Here is a 24,134-nt window from a genome sequence, read left to right as displayed (position 1 = left end):
GTTGCTTCTAGACTTTGATCCAAGTCATTTTTCATTAAGGACGTCAAACCTGACATATCTTTCATTGCTGCGGGTGCCTGGTCTTTGGTTTTCTTGCCAATATGAACTTCTTCAAGTCGTGGTTCATCGATTGGGATTTCTTCATTAAAAGTGTTTACATGAGAGACCACTGTAAGTTCCTCATAGCTGTCTCCTAAACTGGAATGAGGTGTCTTATTTCTATCTTCTCTTTTTTCAGTTTCTTCGAAATGTTCATATTCTGTGCCGAACACAGCCTCATCAGAAGCAAATGGGTGAATATCTTTCTCCATTTTCTTTGTTTGTATAATTTGTTCAAAATGTCCCTCAATTATACTCTCTTGTGGTGGTTGATATTGTTCAAACGTTGCGTCTAGACTTTGATCCAAGTAATTTTTCATTAAGGACGTCAAACCTGACATATCTTTCATTGCTGCGGGTGCCTGGTCCTTGGTTTTCTTGCCAAGATGAACTTCTTCAAGTCGTGGTTCATCTATTGGGATTTCTTCATTAAAAGTGTTTACATGAGAGACCACTGTAAGTTCCTCATAGTCATCTCCTAAACTGGATCGAGGTGTTTTATTTCTATCTTCTCTTTTTTCAGTTTCTTCGAAATGTTCATGTTCTGTGCCAAACACAGCCTCATCAGAAGCAAATGGGTGAATGTCTTTCTCTATTTCCTTTGTTAGTATAATTTGTTGAAAATGTTCATCAATTATATTCTCTTGTGGTGGTTGCTCTGGTTCAAACGTTATTTCGAGACTTTGATCCAAGTCATTTTTCATTAAGGATGCCAAACCTGACATATCGCTCATTGCTGTAGGTCCCTGGTTATTGATTTTCTTGCCAACATGGACTTCTTCAAGTGATGGTTCGTCCATTATGATTTCGTAATTGTTAATCTGAGAGGCCGCTGAATATTCATCATATTCATCTCCCAAACTGGAACGAGGTGTCTTATTTCCGTCTTCATTTACATCGGTTTCTTCAAAATATTTGTCTTCAGAGGTGAATGAGTGAATGTCTGTTTCTTTTCCCTTTGTTCGGATAGTTTGCTTAAAATATTCTTCGACGATATCCTCTTGTTGGGGTTGATCTGTTACAGGACCAGATTCGATACATTGATCCATGTCCGTTTTCATTCTGGACACCAACCCTGACATATCTTTCATTGATGCGAATGCCTGGTTATCTTTTTTCCTGTCAATATGGACTTCTTCAAGTAGTGGTTCTTCTGTTGTGGTGTCTTCATTATTATTGATGACCTCAAGAGCCACTGCATGCCCTTCATATTCATCTCCCAAACTGGAACGAGGTGTCCTATTTCTGTCTTCTGGTATGAAAGTTTCTTTGAAATGTTTCTGTTCCGTTCCAAATTCAGCCACATCAGAAGCAAGTGGGTGTAGATATTTTTCTGTTCCCTTTACCAGAATAATTTGTTCAAATTCTTCCTCGTTGATACTCTCTTGTAGTGGTTGATCTGTTACAAGTGGAGTTTCCAGACACTGATGCATGTCGGTTTTCATGAAGGACACCAAGCCTGACGTATCTTTTGCTGAAGTGCATGCCTGTTTATCTGTTTTCCTACTAATGTGGACTTCTTCCAGTAGTGGTTCTTCAACTGTGATTTCTTTAACTTCATTATAATTGTTCATCTGATGGGCGAATGCAAATCCTTCATCAATCATTTGATTATCGGGATGAGAAATAGTTTCTGTGAACGAACTGCAGATTGGTAATCTATCAACCAAAATTTCCTCATCTGATCTTTCCGGTTGAAACCTCACATCTAAGGCTGTAGATGTTTGCTTGAATAACTGGTACTCTGGACTTTCTTCAAGCTCAGCCTTTATGTCAGCACTGAAGTCCTCAGAAGGCCTGCGGTCAGGGCTTATCTGCAAATCTTCAGATAAAGTCATATGGGTGCTGATGGTTTGCTCCTCAATTTGGGTCATTCCCCTACTTGTCCCCGTTAATAGTTCTTTCTGAGGACTAGTCATCCCCTTGTCAGGATGAATCGTATCACCAGTGTCTACCTTGTTTTTCAGACAAACATCTGGTGCATCAAGGGACTTGTAATTTGTAGTTTGAATGTGAGATTTCTGTTGTGTGCTCGCGGCATCTTTGGGAGCGACTCCTTCCGGTACCGCAATTCTTGGAGAAGCAATGGAATTGTACTCAAAAAGTCTATCTTGACTTTTTGAAGGCTCGTTCCCAAACTGGAATGCTTCCGTTAGCTCCTTAACAGACATACTTTGCTTTTCAAAAGGTTCCGTTGACTTTCTGCCGATGTGAATTTCTCTCTCATCACAAAATGTGACCACCTTTCCAACATTTGCATCTGAAATCAGGAGTGATTCTTTAGAGGTATCTTTAAGTATTCCTGTTTTCAGATTTCCAGTGTCAGATTTGTCACTTCTCTGAAAGTCATTCTCATGCTGAGGAACTCTGAGCTGCTGAGTTTTAGGTTTTGGTGGTGATTGGGGACTTTGGTCAGTCCCCTTTTTCGCTTCAAAATTCGCGAGTTCACTTTTTTGTGTGGAATCACAAGTTGCCAATGCTTTGTGCTCAAAAAGCCCTGATTTATTTTTTGAAGGGTCCTGGCCAGTCTGGAATGCTTTCATCAGCTCCTTAACAGACATAGTCTCTTCTAATCTTTCTGTTTGAGATCGGGGGGATTTGGGAAGGCTGGGGAGCTGTGGCATTTCACTCTCCATTTTTGATTTTGTTAGGGATGATCTTGATATTTGTACTGGAGAGTGTTTTTGGCCTTCATCCTCTTCAACTTTACTTTGTAAGGCTTTAACCCGATCTTTTATTGATCCTATGGGTGTTTCAACCACACGAGGAGAAGCTGGAGGATCTATCGCTGGTGTGAAAACAAGGCCACTCTCATTCAGAACAGCGTCACCATCTAAAGACTCCTCAGAGCTCACCCTTTCCAGCTCTCCTTCAGAGCTACTATATCCAGAATGATCTCTGTCTCGTAGCTTCCTTCTAATAGGTTTTTTGATGTCAGGGGGCCTTTGTTTACCATCAGATTTCACAATAAACTGTTCAATAGATTCTTGGATAACCTTCTGAGAATCAGACATCAATGGGGATTCCATTTTTTTGTCTATGCCAAGGTTTGACTCCATACATGCCAAGTCTCCATCTGTGGTGAGTCTGCTTAAAGTGCTCGTCTTCTCGACATTCCTTTCTTCATGTGACTCAAAACTGGACAACCTCTTTGCTTTTCTTGCACTATCCTCTCGCAATTCCTCTTGAGTGTTAGTAATTCGGTTACTCTGAATCCCTCCAACTTTTCCTCGTCTGTCCTGGAGTTCATAGATGGCAAGAGTTTCCTTTTCTTCATTCCACGCAGAACCGTCGCCTTCCAAAATTTTTATGTGGTCTAATTGCTCAGAATTTGAAGCAGAAATTTTTATGTCTGACATGTCGGAGAGAAGATCCGGACTCGCAAGGGTTGCAGGGTCCAGAGGTTGACTCGTTTTCAGTGAGAAAGTCTCCATTGATTCAGATTCATCATCTTCAGTTAAAAAAGGTTCATCAACCAAAAAGGGTAAATGACAAGGGACAAATGAAGTGGGGAAGAGAGACATCAGAAAACTTTGATCAAGACAATGCTGTTCAAATCCAGACTGAGTTCAGAGATCATGGAAGGACGAAAAAGACAGAGAAAAGGAAGTCTTCATAGACCAAAAAACGGGGAAAAAGACCAAAAAACAGGAAAAAAGTGATCCAGAAGAGTTTTAGACGAGTAGAACAGCGGATAGCAAAAGCAAAGCCAAGAGAAGTACTTGATAAGGAGCTTGAATGCCTTTAATAACAATAGAAAATAATAGCAGTGTCCTAATTAACATGAGAAGAAATGAAATGAAATTGGCAAACAGAACAAAAACAAACAACAAAGAAAATAACCAAACACTGTATAGAACAAAAGGACAGGGATGAAGAACCAACAAACAAAAATCTCTCAAGATTGTCACTGACATGGAGAGTCATGCCTGGCAATAAATCAAGTACTAAATCCTATTAGAATAATTTTTAACGAATTGATTAATGAACCCCCCCCCAAATCTGGTATTTGCAATAATTATTTCTGTGTTCCAAGTACTATTTGATGAAATCAATTCAGACCATCTTATTTACAGATAATGTATTCTCAAATAAAGTAATTAAAAAAATAAGACTGCTGTGTCAGGTGAGTGAAATTAATTGTGCTGCATAGCATTTCACTTAATGATCAAATGTGACAATGAATAAAATTTACAGTGTAGCGAATAGATGAAATGTAACTGAATAATCGGTAAATAAAACAATTATATAGGATGAAGTGATAACTGAGGGTAAACTTATATTAAAAAAAGAATTGTATAATAACGTGTAATAATTTTTATGTAATTTAATAATTAATATATTAATGTAATAATTTATATTTTTACTAGTATTTCTGTACAGACCTAACATATTTGTTCCTAGTTCCATTATGATAAATAATACTGTTATTCTCAAGGTAAGGTTAAACTCAGCAAGCATGGCATCTAAAGTGGTTTAGGTAGATTTAAATAAGTACAATTCAAAGACTTTGAAAATTAAAAGAGGGAAAGGGAAGCAAAGAAAGAGCCACTCAGGAGGAATTAGAGAAAGGCAAATGCACAGCCACAGCATAGCTACCAGTAACGGCGTGTTAGTAGAGCAAAGTCACACCACATTCAAATTTTAGTAGTAACGTGTCAAACAGTGCATATCTTGGCATATACATGTTTTCGGTGGCTAACACTGCGTGTCACAACCTTTATGATCTGGTAATATTGTCAACATTATGATTATAAAATGTGTTATATAATATGGAATTGCAAATGAAAAGCACATCTGTCCAAATCTTTTAAATCTGAAAATAACCTTGCGTTGGTTACCAGTACAGTGGTGTCTTGAGAGTTGAATTTGTTCCGTGACGCAATACATTTGTATTACAAGTTGTATTTCTTTATTGAAATATGTGAAAATGCAATGTATCAGTTCCTGCTTTCCATTCCCTAAAACTGATTTTTAAGGAAAAGTAATACTTTATAAAATTGCATTTTATACAAACATTGGCACAATTAATTAGAATGCAAAGAATTTATCAGAAAACTTGTGAGTGAAGGCATTCATATTTCAAGGCACCACTGGATGTGCTTTTCATTAGATAGTGACAATAGATTTATATAATTGAATAGAATGTACGTAATTGTTGCAGATTGTAAAATGACACTTAAATGGTAATGTCAGTGATGCTGAACGGCTAAAATGTTTAGCAAATTTCTGTAAAAGTTTCACTTACATTTCTTGTCACTCTTCTCACTCTGCAAGAGAAAGTAGATCAAGCATGATTATCAGCAATATTTTACATACTCCTGCGATAGTGCATCAAGAAGATTTTGTTTACCTCGTCATCCATGTCTTGCTCAGAATCAGACTCCTATGAGAAGGTAGGAAACAAAACAAATATTTAATTATGACAAATTTCACAACACATCATTTTAATTCAATTTTAGACTGACCTTAGAATATGTTGGGAGGGTTATGTTAAGGTTGCAGATTGCATTATGGTTCAGACTGCGGTATGTGCGAGGTTCTTTTGTGAAGGAAAGCCGGCCACATGGCTCCTGTGCTGTGTCCCTTATCTGTGAATTGATTCAAAAACACTCAATGAGTAAATTGGCAGAAAAATCTTAAAGAGGCAAAACCCCTGTATGCTAACATACTTTAATAAAAAGGGCTAGTCGGTTCTCTTTGAAGGCAAAGAAGCTGAAGACATGATGCTGCCCACTCTTCGTTAGCGGCACCAAGTTTCCAAAACAGTCAGCAAATATTGGTTTTCCTTCCAGGACCTGTGTTAACATAAGAATTATCATTATTCAAACACACAAATAAAACCCAAAGGTCTGCTATTCCCTTCATATTATACACCAAGATCACTATTTGGTACTCCATTAGTTGTAATATTTAGCACCTCTTATGTTGTAAATGGCATGTACTGCAATTATCTCCATGGAGCAAAGATTTAAAAGCAAATCTCTTTTTCAAGGTGACATGGGCCATGAAGGGCCACGATAAATGCCACGTATGATGAAAGTCGCCCATAATAAATGACAGATAATAAAAACATTCAGTGCCAAGGTCAATTATGTTGTCTGATGATTTTTTCATTGGGATGGGTTGATATGCGACCGATGCACTTTTTCTTTTAAATGCAACATGAGTGGTAATGAGCCAAACCACCACTAGAGGGTAGTAATGCACCATTTCCTCTGTTTACCGACCGCTTACAATGGGGGCAGTAGGATTTCCATGTTATGACAGCCAACCAGAAGCGTACATTTGAACGGGGGACATATATGTGTATCATTATCGCATGAACGAAAAAAGTACAATGACGATCTTGGAAATTGGACCGGGATGACAAGGTCGTCACATGACCAGAATTAACTACTTCCACTCAATTAGACACTGCACCTCAACATCTCGGCTTCGTGCGACTTCTGTGAAGTTTTCTTGCTGCTCTAGCGTCTTGTCCATTTTGTCATCGGTCATGCAGAAACAGCGAAGTCGTGCTTCAATGGGGTCCAACGTCTTGGCAAAGATGACAAACTTGGCCATGTATGGCACACAAATGATCTCTCTGTATAACTGAGAGCCAAAACTAACAGAATCTTGAACTTGTCGACAGTCTATCAGCCAGAATCTAAAAATGTGAACGACACTTAGTCATTTGGATGTTAATCACGATAAGTGAACGTGGAAGTGGATATTTGAGCTTTACCTCGCTGACACATTGGTCGTGAAGGAAACACACTGATTAACAAAGGTAAGAGGGGTAGAGCCAGTGATGTCTTCCCACTGAGCCGGCGTTGTCCCACCTGCAACACAATTTCTGTTACAACATGAGTAAAAAATAAATACATCTCAGACTTACCCGTAATACTGCAAAGCAAACGTAAGGTTGGTGTTTCCCCGCTGTACACAGGTCCGACTCCTTCATTGTTTGCACTCTTGGGAATAGGGATTGTCATGGTGATTGGTTTGTGGAACTTCCTTCTTCTTGGTTCCAGTGTGACTATTGGACTGAATGTGGCCTTGTTGCCAAGGATCTTTCTCACGACATCAACTTCAATGGGTTGAGCCTAAGACGTTTTCCAAAAACCATCAGAATTAGTCATATTATCAAAGCTCTTTCCATTTCAAAGAACTTATGTACGGTACACACCTGGAGCCCAACTCTGATCTTCTTAGTGAGTGCTCCCTCAGGGAAGACAGCCTGTACCTGAGGAACAAGAGTGCTACTGAGGACGCCGCCCTCTGGACCAATAAGATGACTGTCCTGCTTTATTCTCGACACCACAGCAAAATACTGTGGGAAGTCTCGTGTGATGATGCGGCAGATTCTTTTCTTCTCAAGCTCCTCAGGAGAATCCAGTTCTGTGAAGTCCAGAAATATTTAACATGAGCAACGAGGATGACGTTGACTGATATAAAATATGACAAAAACTATTTTTTTTATTGTGGTAGCTTTAAAATCACAGAACTGTTACTCTGCTCAAACTTATAAAAGTCATCATATATACTGATTTTTTTTTCTCATTCGATTGGCATACCATCAGTAATTCAACTACTTTGAATCCTTACTTTCATCCATTCCATTAAGTATTTGGTTGAGCTCCTCTTCAGTGAAGTCACAGTGATGCTCCCTCCAGTTTTCTCCCGTTTCACTCCTTAAGATGACTAACTCCCTCTCAGTGCCCCTCAAAGCGGCAAAATGTGGGATCTCCACAATCACCGGACTAATGGAAGAAACAAAATAAGCAAATTAGAATGATTTAATCGATAAAGTCACAAGATGTCAAGACTGGTTCAATGTAGGTGTGAAATTATGGACCACCTTCAAAAGCAAAATAAAAGAATTTCAAATAATATTGGATGTAAGTCATGCAGGATAACACTTTTTTGTAAAAAGAAGGAGGAAACTATCAGGTTCTGTATTAACACGTTGCAAAATAACAAAACAAGATCAGTGGCTGTACAGCATAAAATCAAGAGAATAACTAAAGCAGAGAAAGAAAACAAGCACGGTTTAAAGTGATACTCAAAACATTTAGAAAGGCATAATTTTAGTCTGTAAAAGCACCAGTCTTATAGTGTCACTTTGTTCTTGAGGGGGCTGTACCCAGAAGAAAAAGCCAATTAAGAAACAACGTTTCTGACTCTTTTGTTACTTTTAAAAAAGTACATTTGAATAAATATTTTCGACTACAAACCAAAAATATGTTCATGAGGTCATTGTGATTGTATACCAGCCCAAGCTTTCAACTAGGCTGAATAACATGGACACTGTGCTGCCCCCTTGAGTGATTTGGAAGGCAATAATAATCGATAGCTCATCCAGACAAATTATACCTTTAACCATCTCATAAAAGACAGAACAACATAAAAAAAGAAAATACAGGATCTGTGATGAATACTGGATCTTGGGCTGAGCAGGATAGGCCCCTCCTACCCGAGGAACTTGGTTCCTGGAGGACCCAGTTGCAGGATGCGACTGACCAGGCTCTCGCCCTCATTCAGAGGGGGCGGAGCTGTGGGAAGGTGAAGCTTACTGATCCATGTGCAGCACAGGAAGGAGTGAAGAAGACAGTATGAAAAGAACACACCTGCGTAAAACCACTCACACACAAACACACACCCCAGCAACCATTCATACCAACTCCGACTCCAACACACTTACCCCAGGAATTGAGCTCCAGTGGGTCCCACTTCAATGATGCGACCAGCCAGCCCCTCACCTTCGACCATAGGGGGCATGGAAGCCAGACGGTGTCGCTTCACTAGCCTGCATGTCACCCTCGTAGGTGCGGAACACTTCCTTGGTGGCACGATGATTCTTAGGCCATTATGACGGCAGCCTCGCATGGCACCGCCTCTTGCGTCTACCATGAAACTGACCAGAAAGCTAAAAGACAGGTGCATCCCAGAATTAGCACAAAAGCTAATCGTTTTGTTGACTCTGCAACTCCATGCAGACAATGCAAAGACGATAAAAAGGTTCAGGTTCCATCATCATTAAGTACTGATATCAACACAAGGACACTATGGTCACAGTTGGTTCAAGACAATTCTCAAGTTTCATTCCAGTCAAAATGTTACTTGCACGCAAGGCAGGCAAATAAGGAAGAATGTCTTGGAAGAATTATACATCTTCCAAAAAAAATTAACAATTTAAAAACCTCCTGAAGCAAACGGTCACACTTACAACAAGGGTGTTCAGCAAATTGTCTCCAAATGATCGTTTTAAGATGCTTGCAATAATTAAACATGATAACTTACACTCTCGGTTAATTTATCATTAATAAACAAAATGAACTATTAAAAAATGGTAATGATTATTATTGCTATTAATACATAGAAATAAGTTGAAATATTAGAAACACTGCCCGGTTTATGAAGCTGATCAAACTATATATACAACGAAGGAAATAAACATAAATGAATCTCTGAAAGTGTCAATCAATTATCAGAATTTAGGATTCAGCTCTTGTCCTGCATCTCATTGAATTATAACAATGAACTGTAAGAGACCAATCTAGGGGTCAGATTTAGGACATCTGTAGTTAGCAAAATCGTGCATTAGCAATCCATGCATGGAGTAAAATCGTAATGGAGGAATGTTTTTACTTTTATTATATGCCGAAAATAAAAGTACATAAACTAGAAGAGGAGGAGACAAGGCAGCTAAAGAAGGCAAAGAGAATCACCTGCTGTTGTCATGGTCTAGGCAAGGAGACGAACGGCTAAAAGCAGAATATAACACACGAAATCACAGATCACAAAAGTGTGCGCACACAGAAGCCACAAGACAATGAAAAAGTAAAAAACATTGAAAAGTGAATTAAAGTGAGAAAAATAAAGACAAAGTAAAATAAAAAGTGACTCCCTCTAAACATACAGTAAAATAGATTATTTATAAGCAGCTTCATTTATATAACAGCTGCAATGTCCCTTCTCCAAGGAACCACTAAAAGTGTGTGTCCGTGTGTGTGTGTGTGTGTTTGTTTGTACAGAGTTATACCCAGAGTGCAGCAGACTGGAGGACAACACCACATTATCGAGGTGCTCAGCCCCCCAGCTCAAGCGGAACGAGTCCTTATCTTGCTCTCTTGATAGTGCCGACACCTGAAGACAAACAAAACAATACTTGTCTTCAACTACAATTTACAAAACCTGTCAGTGTATTATTTTCTTTTTAAACAGGATTTGTCCTCACTTGATGGTTGGTAATCATGTCCTCAATGAGAACGCCATCCCTCTGATGGAAGCTCTGGTGCTGAGGCCTGAAGCGAACGTGACACAATAATAATAATAATAATGATAATAATGTTTTATTAATGAGGATTATTTTTATATTGACAATATTGTACATCCCTTAATCATACTCTATTGTAGATTAGCTGAGTATTATTAAAAGATAATAAAATTGTAAATGTGGCACCTCGAAAATATTTTTTCACAGTTTATCAGTTGCAGCGAGTTGGTTTATGTTTTTCGAATGTCAGTTGCATTTTTTTCAACTATATTCTGTTTCATCACTGAGTGTGTGGTTGGTATTAGGGACCTGTCCAGGTTGTGGCTCATGTAGCTGAAGCTGTCCAAGTAGTGTCCTGGCAAAGAGTCATCGCCAAGCTCTCGAAGGTCCTCCGCTCTCAGGTATTCGCCTCCATCACCAGTCATAGTGTCCTCACCTGGACAACAGTGTTTCAAATGTTATTAATATGTTTCAAATCCTAAGATTTTTCTACATAATTGCAAAAACAACACACCATGACTGAAAAGGAAGAGAGTACCTACAGATTTTCAACACAATGGTAGTGGTGCATAACACATTAGTATAACACCACACCGGGTGGTCAGACAAAATACAGCAGTACCTTCCAGCTCTAGAAACACCTCTGAGAAAGGGTCATCTTCAAGCCCCAGAGCTATGAAACATGATGCTTTTAACACCAAATCATCCAGAATATATATGTTTTGAGGACAATGACAAATGAGCCTGTCAAAGGTTGAATAAAATAAAAATAATAATAAAACCTCACCTTCTTCATCAGAGACATCAAGGATTTCCGTCATGGTCTCTGGGACGTTAAGTTTGTGCTTCTCTGTGACCGTCTGACATAAAAAGGATTGAAGAATTTTTAAAGCGTATTATAAAAAAAATAAACATTAAAAATGAAAACCGTTACTGTTGTGGTAGTGATGACTTCTTCGGTGACTACTTTCAGTGTGTCTACCACTGAGATGTAACCCAGACGCCTGGCAATGGATAGAGCAGTGTTTCCATTCTAAGAGGAGGAGATATCATTGAGGTTTTTTGCCCCCACACAAGGATTTTGTTTTTCATTTTTTCTATTCATCTCACCACTGTAGTAGCACTTGGTTTGGCCCCATTCTGCAGCAAAACATTGATGATGTGTGTGTTCCCTTGTTGTGCTGCCTGGTGGAGAGGTGTGTATCCATTCTACAAGACGGATAGAGCACAAGTGTTTGTAAGTTTTATTTTGTTTAATACAGGTAAAATATTTGTGCGCTATTTGGCCCTTACCTTGGTTTTGGCGTTGACACTGGCACCTTGCTGTAACAGGAAGTTGACCATCTTGGCATTTCCATAGTGACAGGCTACTATTAGAGGTGTATAGCCAAGCTGACGTGAAGACAAAAGAAAGTTAGCAGATTTTACAATAACGTTTGGACACATGTGAATATCATTTGGATATATTTAATATTATTCTCCACAAATTATTGGTTAGTTCACATGCACATGTATAGATGTTATTTTTTAAAGGTAGGGGAGATTCAGGATCACTAACAAAAAAATCGAGAAGAGTTAAAAAAAATAATAGAAAGAAAGACTAATCCTCTTTGCGACTGGTGTTAAATGTGAGCATAAAGCCAATGAGCCACTTGGCAGAATACATTTCTGCAATAAGTAATGTACAGTATATAATAGAAATATTGCAGTACTTCCTTTGGGCCAGTAGATAGCAGAAATTCTCTAAAATGCTCGTTACAATTTTCAGACATGCTTTTTTTTTTTCTAACACTTTAAAACACTCCCCATGCATCTTAATGACATTCTGTCAAAACACACAAAGGATTAAGAACTATAATTTCAGTAAAAACACATACTGGCTTAGTGATTGATGTATTTTGTTTGTGTGTGTACCTTTGTTTGCTGGTCCAAGTTGGCATCATGTTTGGCCAACACTTCTGCAGCACTGACCCTGTCCTCTTGTGCTGTGAGATGCAGAGGAGTCAGTCCATTCTGCAATACAAAATGACATTGCGGGTTACCATAAAAAGCAACGGTTGGATCATTACACATGCGTCATAGGGATGACATCAGAACAAAGTCATGGGCCCCGTTTAAGGACTGTACTCAAGATTTGAGTACATTGCTGGTTACTGCATTGTTTTTTTCCTTGTGGTTACTTTCGATTGATATACTTGTAAAAAAGGTTCTGATAGTCTGAGCATCAATACAAAAATATTTCTATGACCTTGGTTGCTGTGTTGACGTGAGCTCCTTTGCCCAGGAGCAAGCTGGCCATCTCAGCATGTCCCTCCTGTGCAGCCAGGTGAAGAGGACTGACTCCCTGCTTGGTCAGAACATTGGTCTCGGCACCATACTGGAGCAGGGCTAGCGCAATGTTAGTCTGGTTCTTTTTGGCTGCGATGTGAAGAGGAGTGTAGCCATTCTGGAGAAAGAAATATGAACAGTGGGAATTCTTCATTAAGAGTAAGGCGGAAAACCTCCCTGCAATGTTGTGCTCAGGACTGAGCCATCCAACCCTGTGACACTTTTTTATGACTTAGCGACAATGTCCTCACCTTTGCAGTAGCATGAGGTGAGGCCCCTTTGTCCAGCAGCAGGAGCGCCACCTCTTGGTTGTCATAATGAGCCGCTACATGGAGCGGCGTTAGTCCATTCTGTGCGAGCAAGCATTTTGTTACACAATTGATCTTTATGTCGAGAGCTTCTTAGACATAAGCTGACAAAATGCATCAGCAACATCTGCACAATCTAATGAGAATCCAAAATAATGTGTAGTCCTCAAACCATATTTAGGCTAGAAGTGAAATGCATTATTAGTACATAATTTTAGTTTTTGTCTTTAAAACAACATTCTGCATAGAGGTAAAAATGAACATCTCACCTTGCCTGCATCATCAGGGAGAGCTTTGCGTTGAAGCAGTAGTTTTGCCACATCAAGGCTTCCGTACTTAGCGGCTACATGTAATGGAGTAAATCCTTTCTGTGGTCGTGGAAAACCAGAGTTTAATTTAAGTCAATTTGTTGAACTGTATATTATAACAATTATTGCTCACCTTGGTAGCCATGGAGTGTGAAGCCCCGGCCTCCAGAAGCACGGCGGCTGTCTCCACTTGCCCCTCCCTGGCTGAAATGTGGAGTGGAGTGTAACCATTGATGGTGGCAGCATCTGGGTGAGCCATGTGCTGTAGGAGCAGCTGGACAATGTCGGTTTTTCCTAATCGGGATGCAATGTGGAGGGGAGTCTGGTCCTCCTGTGATTGAATGACAAAATGTGAGCTGTGCATTTATCACAACATGAGTTACACCCCCACAATCTAATGAGGAGGTCCACAACAAGAATAATCCAATTCCTATGACATTGTGCAGGTGTCCCGAATGCGGATATGCTTTTAAGGAGCAGAAATATGGTCAATGCTGACTGACCCTGGCCATGGCATCCACCAGCGCGCCGTTCCTCAGCAAACAACGCACCACCTCCATCTGGCCTGCTCGGGCCGCCATGTGTAGCGCTGTCTCGCCACGCTGTTCACCAAAGACAGAATGTCATACTTGGAAAAATTAAGATTCAAGAACCAGTGGATCAGTGAAATCCCAGATTTGATTTGACGGATATTTCACAGATTAAAATATGCATCTCAATACTTTACAACAGTTTTAATTAGTCATATATTGCACAAACAGTTAAATACATGAATTTAAACCCCGTGCTATAGTTTCAAACTTACAATGTTACGGACATCGGGAGAGGCTCCATTTTGCAGTAGAAGTAGAACAATGTTGAGATGGCCCATGAAGGCGGCAACATGGATGGGAGTCAAGCCAGACTGGAGGAAAAAAAAAAAGAGAAAGAAAAGACAAATATATTATTATCGTTATTTAGCATCAAATATTGGACTACAAAAATATAAAACTGAAACATTCTTAGTGCCTCACCTCAGTAATAGCCTGGATGGATGCTCCGTATTTCACCAACAATTCCATCACTTTCACCCGATTCTTTTTACAAGCGATGTGTAGGGGAGTGAATCCATTCTAGTAATGAGAAAAATATATATTTTTCAAATTCATGCGACACAAGCTGGTGCTATGTCCAATTTGTATGCATACTAGTGCTCTGGCATTGGGATTGGCCTTCTTATCTAACAGCAACTTGGTGACCCTGTAGTGGCCACAGTGAGCTGCGACGTGCAACGCTGTGAGGTAGTCCAGTGTGACATCATCAACTGGAGCTTTGTCCTGCACCAGCAGCTTCACACACTCTACGTGGTCGCCCTGGGCTGACATGTGCAGTGGGGACAATCCATTCTGTGGTGGACGAAGAGACATAGTGTCATCTGTTATTTCCTCATTGACAAATACACAATCTAATAATAGCGTTGACTTTTTAGAGTGCTTTGATTTAAGATCTAAAAGAGTGTGTTTATTTCTATGTTCTTTTTGTCATGTAGCATTTAACTCCAATAGGTAAAGCTGCATGACGTGAGTTTTTTGAAGGTATAAGCAATCACATTACCTTTGTTCTGGCTAAAATAGGTGCGCCTTTCTCCAGCAGCAACTCCACTGCTGAGTCATGTCCACTCCTGGCTGCACAGTGTAGCGGAGTAAGCCCATCCTAGGATGATCAAGTTTAAGTTAGCTATTTTTCAAAACCAGAAAAGACCAAGGCATATTTCTGCAACATGAGTTATGACACGCAGGCATATTTCTGCAACATGAGTTATGACATGCAAAGAATCTGTGTATGTACTCGTTGCCATTCAAATCACAGACTTCCCCTACATCGGCCGAGATTTTCCGCTGAGTAAGTACTTCTGTGTTAAATTGATACGCGATCATCATTTTGTTTTCAGGACATATATCATTTGGATTATGGGTTTTTTTTGGGAGATTTTTCTGCCTTGGCTTAAGGTGCAGAGGAAAAACCGTTCAATGGCTGCAGTGTGCAGACTCACCCTGGTTTTAGCGTCGATCTGAGCTCCTCGGTCCAACAGCAGGACCACCATGTTGGTGTTGCCTCTCTTTGAGGCCACATGCAGAGGCGTTATTCCATTCTGACAGGACAGATGAGAACACAATAGGAGGGATATAAAAAGAAAAAAACATTATTACAAGATTAAAGCGACTCAGTGATTCTCAGCCATTGCCAAGCTAATGGTTTTAAAATAAATTCAACCGAACTTTTTTTAGTCTAGATAAAAAAATTATATAACACATATATATAACATATACATATATACATATATACACATATATATACAACATACATATAACATATATTATATGACACAGAGCAGAGATTTAGTAAAATTCCACAATGACCTGAAATCTTTTGTCTTTTACTTGTACTCCCCTCTAGATGAAAACATTAAATTGAACATTTCATTGCCCCTCTAGATGAAAACATTGAATGATACATTTTATTGCCAGTGCCTCAATTATAATTTGAAGTACATATAATGGTGGTAGCTGCTGAGTAATAGCGCACACAACCGTTTTGATGTGATTAGCGAAAGCAGTGGAATAGGGCGGCTACCCTGGCTGTGAAGTCCACAGCGGCTCCTCTGTTCAGCAACAGGGTGGAGACATTCACGTTGCCATAGTGAGCGGCGATGTGCAGAGGGGTGAAACCGCTCTGTTTGAGACACGGGAGCAGGAGAGCAGAGGAGAGGACAAGAAGGAAAGGAGAGGGAGTAATGGTGGAAACAACAGGTGAAAACAGGAGAACACTTGCAAAAGAAAGAAAAAGAAAAGCTGCAGAAAAACAGAAAGCCCCTTCAACTATAGTTGCATTACCATGAGGCAGCATGCTTAAAAACACACCCACTCACATAAATTGACTTAAGAAGCACACAGAATGAGCATGCGCCGAATAATACATGCCATGTTTTTTTCTTTAATGCTATACTAGCGAAAAAGTCAAAAGCGTGTAGGACAAAAAGACACAAACTGCACAAAGCATCTACTCGTGAATCTGCCGACAGACAAATGGACAGCGATCGGTATAAGCGCTAAACTAAAAACAAATCTACAGTACAGTCAGTCGTAGATATGTTCACTCCTTACCTTCCCGTTCTGATAGACATGGTGCAATTTGATTAAGAAACAGAGTTCACTTAAAAATCGGAAAACACATCAGATATCATCGGGCTTAGGTGTACGCATGCTGCAGGTGATGGAGAGAAAAAGAGACGCAACTAAATAAGATTTTTTGTTTTTGTAGTGATTACTGCTAAAAACTAAGCGTTATTTTAAATAAGGAAATAAACTTTGCTTGTATACATATAGATAAGTGTGTGAGCCATGCTGGGTAATCTATATTACATGCTGTATTATAATATTTTTTCATACTGTAATCTTAACATGCATGACTACAAAGTCCTGACAAGGGGAAAGCTAAAAACAACAGAGATGGTCAAAGAAGACAAAAAATGAATTCGAGAGAGCGGCAATGAGTCGGTAAGGTGTACCTCGGTAGTTCTATTGACCATCATCTGGTTAGTAGGCATAGAGAAATGGAAGGATAGGATAATGGGCTGGTAAGGAAAGGGCTTTCACCACCACATATCAAACAAGGTAAGTCAACAAGGGCACACAGAGGAAAGGACATGGACACTGTTGGTAATGCACTTTTGAAAAGGCCAATTAGGGAAATGAAATCAATAGGCACCCCGCCAATCGCCCCAAGACTACTGGGATAGGCTCCAGCACGCCAGCAACCCTCATAATGATAAAGCCGTTGAATTAGAATTAATAATACAACATTAATAATAAGAAATAAATGCAGGAAATTTGAGCAAATTTGTTATTTCAGAAGTATGGAACAAACAGAGCCAGCATTATCCAGTAACCAATGTTATGTAGCTCTCAGTTTCAAAAAGGTTGTTGACCCCTGCCCGACACTCTCCAGGTTCCGCCATAAATGTAGCGCTGTGGCATCCTCTCACCTTGGACTGGACGTCAGCGTTGTGGTCGTTCTGGAGCAGCAGTGCGGCTGACTTGGTGTCGTCCTTGCGGGCCGCGATGTGCAAAGCGGGCAGACGCACTTTGCCTTTAGTGTCGTGCTCAAGTAGCAGGGACACCACTGCGTTGTGACCCTGCTGGAGTGCGATGGCAAGTGGGGTGAAGCCGTCCTTTTAGGAGCACAGAGAAGAAAGAGATGAGCTCATCATATTGAATGTAAAAATATTAATTAAAAAAAAAATGTGTGTAAATAATCAACGAATATAATACACATTCATTTTCTAATCAAAGACTAATGTCATTCTAAACTATATATTATAATTAAAAATATATATAATTTCATATGTCTATAATCAATGCAATTCTTATACATCATCAATATGTATTTATAGATACCCCCAGCCCCGCACCTTTTGCAGAGTTCAACACATTGATTAATTTCGATCAAGTTACCTCTGTTGCAATACTCTGGTTTCCGTCATTTTCCAGCATATACCTAACAACCTCCAAGTGATTCTCCTGTGCGGCCATGTAGAGTGGAGTGAAGCCATTCTGTGTGCAGAGTGACACAACTGTTGCTGTTTGTGTTACAATCAACCCCAGAACCTTAAGATCAAGCCAAGACTTCTCACCTGAGACTGCGAGTTCACATCAGCTCCTCTCTTCACCAGCAGGCGGACCACTTCTTTTTGCCCAGCCAGTGAGGCAATATGAAGGGCGGTGTTTCCTTTCTGTGGAGTTAACCAAGGGTTAAACTTGTGCTTATTTTAGTTAAAGCCAGTTGATGACTTAACCAGTATGTAAGTATTTTATTTTAGCATCAACAGTATGTGACCTAAAACACACACAACTCAAGTGATACATCTTGTTGACCAAAGTGAAAGGATGATGATTGATGCTTTTATTTTGGGGACCTAAAGGTTCCTGAAAAGCTAATATCAAAGGCCACACTGATGTCTTGAGTGACAGATTCTCTACTGGCTGCTAAGAACGGAGCACGGTGGCATGGAAAGAGTCACATAACAAACAGCTTATCTGACATTCGCTCCTGTCACAAGTCCAGTGTGACAGTCCTCCTTCCCTCTTTCCCCTTCTGAATTTAAGAAGAGGCTCGGAGAACCACTAAAGTTTGAATGTATATGAAACTACACCTTCGTGGATGAGTCAACAGGTGCTCCTCTCTCCAAAAGTTCGTCCACCAGATCCTGGTGCCCCTCTTTGGCCGCCAAATGCAAAGCATTCAGACCATTCTACAAAGATAATAAACACAGAGACCACATGACACATTAAATATTAATTTAGAATATCTGAGGCGTTTATATATAGAGTCTATGAATCCTTTACATTTCATGTATGGGGATTAGTAAACTTGAAATGGGGTTACAGTCAATCAAGATCATCCATGATGGAAATTTATTATGAATGTACGCGTGAATGGGTGAATGTGAGGCACCATACGGTGTAGATAAAACAAAATATAAGTATAAGTCATATTTTGTTCTCAATTCCTAAACAACACAAGGTTAGTATAGTTCGTAACTCCACCAAGGCTGAACACGTCGCCCTAAACCTTGGATTTGTAGTTGGCAGAGGTAATACAAAAATATAATCCTGGATTCAAACCAATATTAAAAATTCTATTTTGGCTCACAGCACAATTCTCAATAAACTTTTGTGAGACAGTCAACTCAGTGGAGAATAAAAAACAAAATAGCATATTCACCTCATCTTCCTCTTCTTCCATTGTCCACTGTTTTTTTTTTTCAAGCTACAAAAGTAATTCAGTGCAGTCCTGTCTCTACCCAAAATGTCTTCTTACGACTCCTTAAACTATACTTCCAGATGGATTCTGGAATAATGGAGCAGTAACTCTCAACAGTGGTCCACAGGTTCGGGTCCAAAGTTGTAGGTGTGTACTCGTCCTGTTACCCGTGCCTGCTGGCTCGGAAGATTAGCCTGGCACTGATGTCAATAAGGAGCTGCAATGTTACTAACACGTCCACTACCGGCGTCCCCTTTCTTCACTTGTCAGGCAGGCACACACACGCACACACATAGACGAAGGCAAAAAAAATAAAAGTGGACCCGCACACATGCACAGGGGTAAGTTCCTAAATGCCACAGCGGGTGTCATGTTACTGCCCTTTTTCTGCGCAGTCATAGAGGGTAAGTAGGACACCCAAGTACATAAACAGGGGTACTCATATTTAGAGGCAACTTAAATGTCATCATTTCAAGAAGAAAAGAGGCCAGTCCTCAGGGAGCACACTATGTCAATTGCAGTGCGGATCAGTGAGCAACTTGAGCGACTTTTAAAAGGGTTCATATGAGGGTTGCCATTATGCGATCTGCAAAACCATTCAAAAGATAAAAAGTCACAAATGAAAATGGGTGCTGGTAGCCCCTGAGAGATCCATTATTTCTTTAATTAGTCAACACTGCACACGCAGTGTTTGACATTGCAAGCAAAAATAGACTCACTGGGCTCCGTGCATGACATTGACCCACGCAAGTTGTGTTTATTCAGATAAACTGCAAGATCTCCCCTTGTGGATGATGCGATTTATGACCACATAGCACCCAAGACTCATCTGAGGCGGAGTACACCAAGGACTAGTTGCCAGACAATCAGGATACAGTCACTACTTTCAATTAGGTTGTTTAAAAAACAGAAACTAATTTGATGATCCATATAAGGTACATCTGGTATTATTAATTATTATCTTTGTAGAGGCAGCATCTGCAGGTATGCCTAATGATATTCTTAGTGAGTGTATTGCGTAATGTGCAAGACCAAAATCATGCGTGCAATAATCATAATCCTCACGGCGACAATCAGGTCGGTGTGGTTACGCTGAGCACATCATTCGCAGAACAGCGTTCGTGTGGTCACATTGCCAGCGCTCTAATGCCGTCGGCCCATCAATGAATTATAAATCACGCAGCCTAGTGAGTCAGCGATATTTTTGTCACCGCAGTGCCAAAAAGGCAAAAATGAAGCTGCTTCCAAATGTGCGTCAAGATGATCCTCGCTGCACATTTGAATGTGCATGCAGCCTCAGGTTTTAGCTTGTCATCAAAAGGACACAAGCAAATCCCACACAGCAATGCACGTGTTTTGGGGATATGTCACTAACAGTACACTTAATAACGTACTAACTTCACATTGCATCTTGTGCTTATAAAAGAAGGTCGAGTCATACAAATGTGTCATAAGCATCGTCGCGACCTCACAAATTCAGTAGATCACAAAACCTAGAGAATCTTGTGTGCATGGAGATCTTGTGTGGAGCAGTCAAAATATCCACACAAATACAAATCTTTGTGTTTAACAACGGCAGAATGTCAATTTTGGTGCCCCGCAAAGATGGAGAGACAAGAGCGTGCGTCTGTGTGTGTGCAAAACACACACACTTTAAATCTCTTTTTCCTCTGAGCCGTAACTAAAAGCTTCATTTAGCTAATGGATATGCAGCGAGTAAATAGACAACATTTAAGTGAACTCCAGTTCACTTAAGTGAGATTAAACGGAATGTCCGTGTGACCTTATCACATGCTAACTAATGTCCTATAGTCCAAAGCTTCCCATGGACTTAATAAGTGCAGTAGAGGACATGATGTCAACACGCATGTTTAAGAATAACAGAGGTTTAACATTTGGGCAGATTAACGAGGAAGGTCTTTTAATTGTGGAAATGTGGGTATGACCGATGACATTCTCATACAAGAAATGTCTTTGTTATGCTAAAAAATGAATCAGGAAAAATTTCATTCACGAAATCTGTGAGGACTGTTGTTTTGCCAATCAGGAGGAGTATCTCTGACTCCAAACAACTTGCCAAGCTTTGGCTTTTGGCGCCACACTTGATCTCCCTTATTCTTTCCAAGATCTTTGGATTGACTTATAAATGAAGGGTATGATGTTATACCATCTCTGAGAATTGAATGATGCCACCTTTCCTGGATCTCACTGAACTAACATAACAGATAGAAGGAGAATGTAGATATTGTATGTGCAGTGGTAAGGTCTGCACAATAAGCTCCATGAAGTCCATTACAGGTTTTGGTTATATAATATCATGGTGCCCTGACTCAGCTGACCGTTGCGGATAATGGCTCTGTAATTGCATTGAGTGCTTTTCCACAGACATAATTTGGATCTGCTCATTTCCTTGGAAACAATAATATCGCTGCTAATCACAGGGAAGCCACTGCTTTATCAGTAGGCCTCAAAAGGTCACTGTAAGCGGGGCTCCGGCTTGCAATACCACGTGGGGTGATGTCTCGCTAAGGCAGACTGACTTAGTCATTTACGATGGAAACATAACAAAACATAAAAAAAAGAACGTAAAGAAGGAACCACGTTTTATAAAGCGTAATCCCAATTTTGTTAAATGCCGTAATTATAGTAAGGTAACGTTATCAAGCAAGCATTATGGATGTTTGATTTGCTTTTTTATTGCCTTATGCCTTTGCCTTTACACACAACACACACACTCGGGTATAAATAGTATAATGTCACGCACTTTTTGGTCACCTGACAAGGGGTTGAATTTGATCATCTGACACATGACAGATATTATGAAGGGCAAGGGTCTCCAGTTGCAGAGAACACGGTGGTCCCAGTGTGCGTGCGTGTGCGCGTGTGTGTGTGTCTAAGTGTGTATGAATGGGCATGGTGCGAACAAACAACAGCTATGGTGCTAGGGACAACAAACATTAGAATTGGAGGTGTGTCCCAGCCACTTGCTCTCAGCTAACCAATTAGAGCCGAGAGTATAAATAGTTGCTATCAAGAGATAAAAGTGTAATGAAACAGCTATTTGCTTTGACACACGAGATACACACCTCTCCCGCCAATGCTTTAATCCACTTTATGACAACTGTAAATCATGTTGGTGTCTGACTTTTAGATGGAATCTATTTTGCACCCTCCCCTTTCCTTACTCTTATGTGGAATGTGGGTGAGGGTGGGTGCAAAGGGGTAGCAAAGACCAGCTGTTGGGGAATATTGCTGACATTGCTGGGAAGAGTGAGAGTGGTGGGTTGCAGAGGCATTGGGAAGGATTTGTTAATGTGGTAGCTGGATTAGATGTGAATGCTAAGCAGGCTGAGCAGGAAACTGCTGTGACACAGCACTGGCTTTATTGAAAGTTAGATTTTGATATTCATCATTTGAAACCACTATGCACTGTAAAATTGTATTGTACTTGAGCATGGCACTCTCTGTTCAACATAGGTCAGCCTTTTGTTAAACCAAGAGCAAAAGAAGATTGTTTCAAGTGCATGATCTCTGTGCCAAAACATGAATTTTTTATGTCAGACAAACTATGTTGAGAATGTTTCCGTTTCATACCTGGTTGGAGGTGCTAATGTCAACTCCATTTTTCAAGAACTCAAGGACTTTATCGATGTTTCCAGCTCTGGCAGCCCGCAGGAAACTGGTGTTGCTGTCCGACTGGAGGGAGAGAAACACATTGAAGGGCTTATTAGAGAATGTTGCCTTTCACTCTTTCATAGCTTTTGGGCTGTTGCATTTATGTATTATCAGAGTAGGTTGCATATATTTAAAATTATGTATTATTTAGAAAGTTATTTTGCTGTCAGGTAAGTTTTTTTCTATGAAAATATATTTACTCCTTCCTTAAAAATGCTGACCTAGTTATCGTCTAGACTGGGAAAGAGATCTGCGACGTGGTTCAGATGGACCTGGATCCTCTGACCTGGATTCTGGATCACCCAGAAATACTCTGCAGGACAACCCGAGTCCTTCCAACTATCTCACTGAAACATAGGATACAAATATCCAGACCGGTTGTGGTTTTGACACGAAATGATTCTCTATTTTAGGAAAGCCAATGTACGTATATTATTTATATGTTTGAACCTGTTCATGTCTAATATTAGGTTTCCATAGATTCCAATTTCAGTATTATTAAGACTATTACTTCTGTGAACAATTTTGTTTCAGTATTCATCACATTTCATATGCTATCACATTTCTTCTCATCATTATTACATATTTATTCTTATAAATATTACTAACATTAATACATGCGACATGTTAAATATTTTTTACGTTCAAGCAATACATATACGGGTATTGCTTTAAGTTAATGTAATTTGGGTTCTTTAGTTGTAGGAGATGAATGTCCTATCAATTTGCAAAGGCATTGTCATTTCAGTACAGATTGTACAGTTTATGCAAAATATAGAAACAACAGATTAAGTCACAGCTGGGATAAAGCCACACCCCTGTTCAGGAGGCGGGGCTTACTTACACTGAGATGTTCCAGGACACCGAAAAAGCCCACCTCCATGTAGAAGATCCATTATGAAAATGAAAGAAACAAAACTCCCACACAAACAAAACCGCTCTTACCGGTGAGTCATTAGATCCAGACGCCAGATGCAGGTCGCTTTGTTGACTCAAATCTTTTTCACTCCAAGTAGTTTTGAGCGTTTTATCTGATCTACAAGACACGCACGTTGCTGCGTTTCCCATGATTGGCAAATTAAGTCCAAAAGTAACTGCTCAGCTTGAAAACTGAATCCTAAGGTCCAAGTCTTCCCATTCAAGTCAATTTCCGGACATTAGGCTGACAAATGGTCGATAAATCCTACAGGCCATTAAACGTGTCCATAATTTCAACCGACTGCTGCTGCGTACTGGATCTCCTCCGCAGTGTTCGGTAATACCATCACTCAGTCCCGTCTCAGCCAAAAGACCCCTTAGCCTCTCATTTCCCTGGCTGATTCGGAGTTCTCGCCAAGGCCTCCAATCCAG

At 40.0% G+C, this 24,134-nt stretch overlaps 1 protein-coding gene across 5 annotated transcripts in view; it reads right to left on the bottom strand.

The window, feature by feature from the left end:
* The window catches only part of ank2a (ankyrin 2a, neuronal), a 56,236-nt gene that overhangs the window by 22,107 nt on the left and 9,995 nt on the right, over positions 1-24,134 (bottom strand). The window contains exons 1-37 of one of the 5 annotated variants that reach the window (XM_061274412.1): positions 23,730-24,064; positions 22,704-22,805; positions 18,499-18,597; positions 17,980-18,078; positions 17,801-17,899; positions 17,332-17,517; positions 15,921-16,019; positions 15,340-15,438; positions 14,901-14,999; positions 14,495-14,692; positions 14,321-14,419; positions 14,113-14,211; positions 13,811-13,909; positions 13,441-13,638; positions 13,269-13,367; positions 12,943-13,041; positions 12,612-12,809; positions 12,278-12,376; positions 11,657-11,755; positions 11,474-11,572; positions 11,298-11,396; positions 11,151-11,223; positions 10,986-11,036; positions 10,673-10,799; positions 10,325-10,391; positions 10,130-10,233; positions 9,816-9,851; positions 8,789-9,013; positions 7,693-7,847; positions 7,274-7,485; positions 6,983-7,190; positions 6,830-6,926; positions 6,523-6,751; positions 5,772-5,897; positions 5,568-5,690; positions 5,453-5,485; positions 5,348-5,369 (exon numbers count right to left, since the gene is read on the bottom strand). In XM_061274412.1, the coding sequence (XP_061130396.1) occupies positions 5,348-5,369; positions 5,453-5,485; positions 5,568-5,690; positions 5,772-5,897; positions 6,523-6,751; positions 6,830-6,926; positions 6,983-7,190; positions 7,274-7,485; positions 7,693-7,847; positions 8,789-9,013; positions 9,816-9,851; positions 10,130-10,233; positions 10,325-10,391; positions 10,673-10,799; positions 10,986-11,036; positions 11,151-11,223; positions 11,298-11,396; positions 11,474-11,572; positions 11,657-11,755; positions 12,278-12,376; positions 12,612-12,809; positions 12,943-13,041; positions 13,269-13,367; positions 13,441-13,638; positions 13,811-13,909; positions 14,113-14,211; positions 14,321-14,419; positions 14,495-14,692; positions 14,901-14,999; positions 15,340-15,438; positions 15,921-16,019; positions 17,332-17,517; positions 17,801-17,899; positions 17,980-18,078; positions 18,499-18,597; positions 22,704-22,805; positions 23,730-23,852 (4,378 nt within the window). In that variant the 5' untranslated portion in view covers positions 23,853-24,064. Of the gene's footprint in view, positions 1-5,347; positions 5,370-5,452; positions 5,486-5,567; positions 5,691-5,771; positions 5,898-6,522; positions 6,752-6,829; positions 6,927-6,982; positions 7,191-7,273; positions 7,486-7,692; positions 7,848-8,788; positions 9,014-9,815; positions 9,852-10,129; positions 10,234-10,324; positions 10,392-10,672; positions 10,800-10,985; positions 11,037-11,150; positions 11,224-11,297; positions 11,397-11,473; positions 11,573-11,656; positions 11,756-12,277; positions 12,377-12,611; positions 12,810-12,942; positions 13,042-13,268; positions 13,368-13,440; positions 13,639-13,810; positions 13,910-14,112; positions 14,212-14,320; positions 14,420-14,494; positions 14,693-14,900; positions 15,000-15,339; positions 15,439-15,920; positions 16,020-17,331; positions 17,518-17,800; positions 17,900-17,979; positions 18,079-18,498; positions 18,598-19,070; positions 19,380-22,703; positions 22,806-23,729; positions 24,065-24,134 lie in introns of those variants that run through there. The other 4 variants (XM_061274411.1, XM_061274417.1, XM_061274413.1 and 1 more) reach the window with 4 other exon arrangements.

The sequence above is a fragment of the Syngnathus typhle genome, linkage group LG3 (genome assembly GCF_033458585.1).
Source record: "Syngnathus typhle isolate RoL2023-S1 ecotype Sweden linkage group LG3, RoL_Styp_1.0, whole genome shotgun sequence".
Classification (NCBI taxonomy): domain Eukaryota; kingdom Metazoa; phylum Chordata; class Actinopteri; order Syngnathiformes; family Syngnathidae; genus Syngnathus; species Syngnathus typhle.
This window is presented reverse-complemented; position numbering and strand designations above follow the sequence as displayed.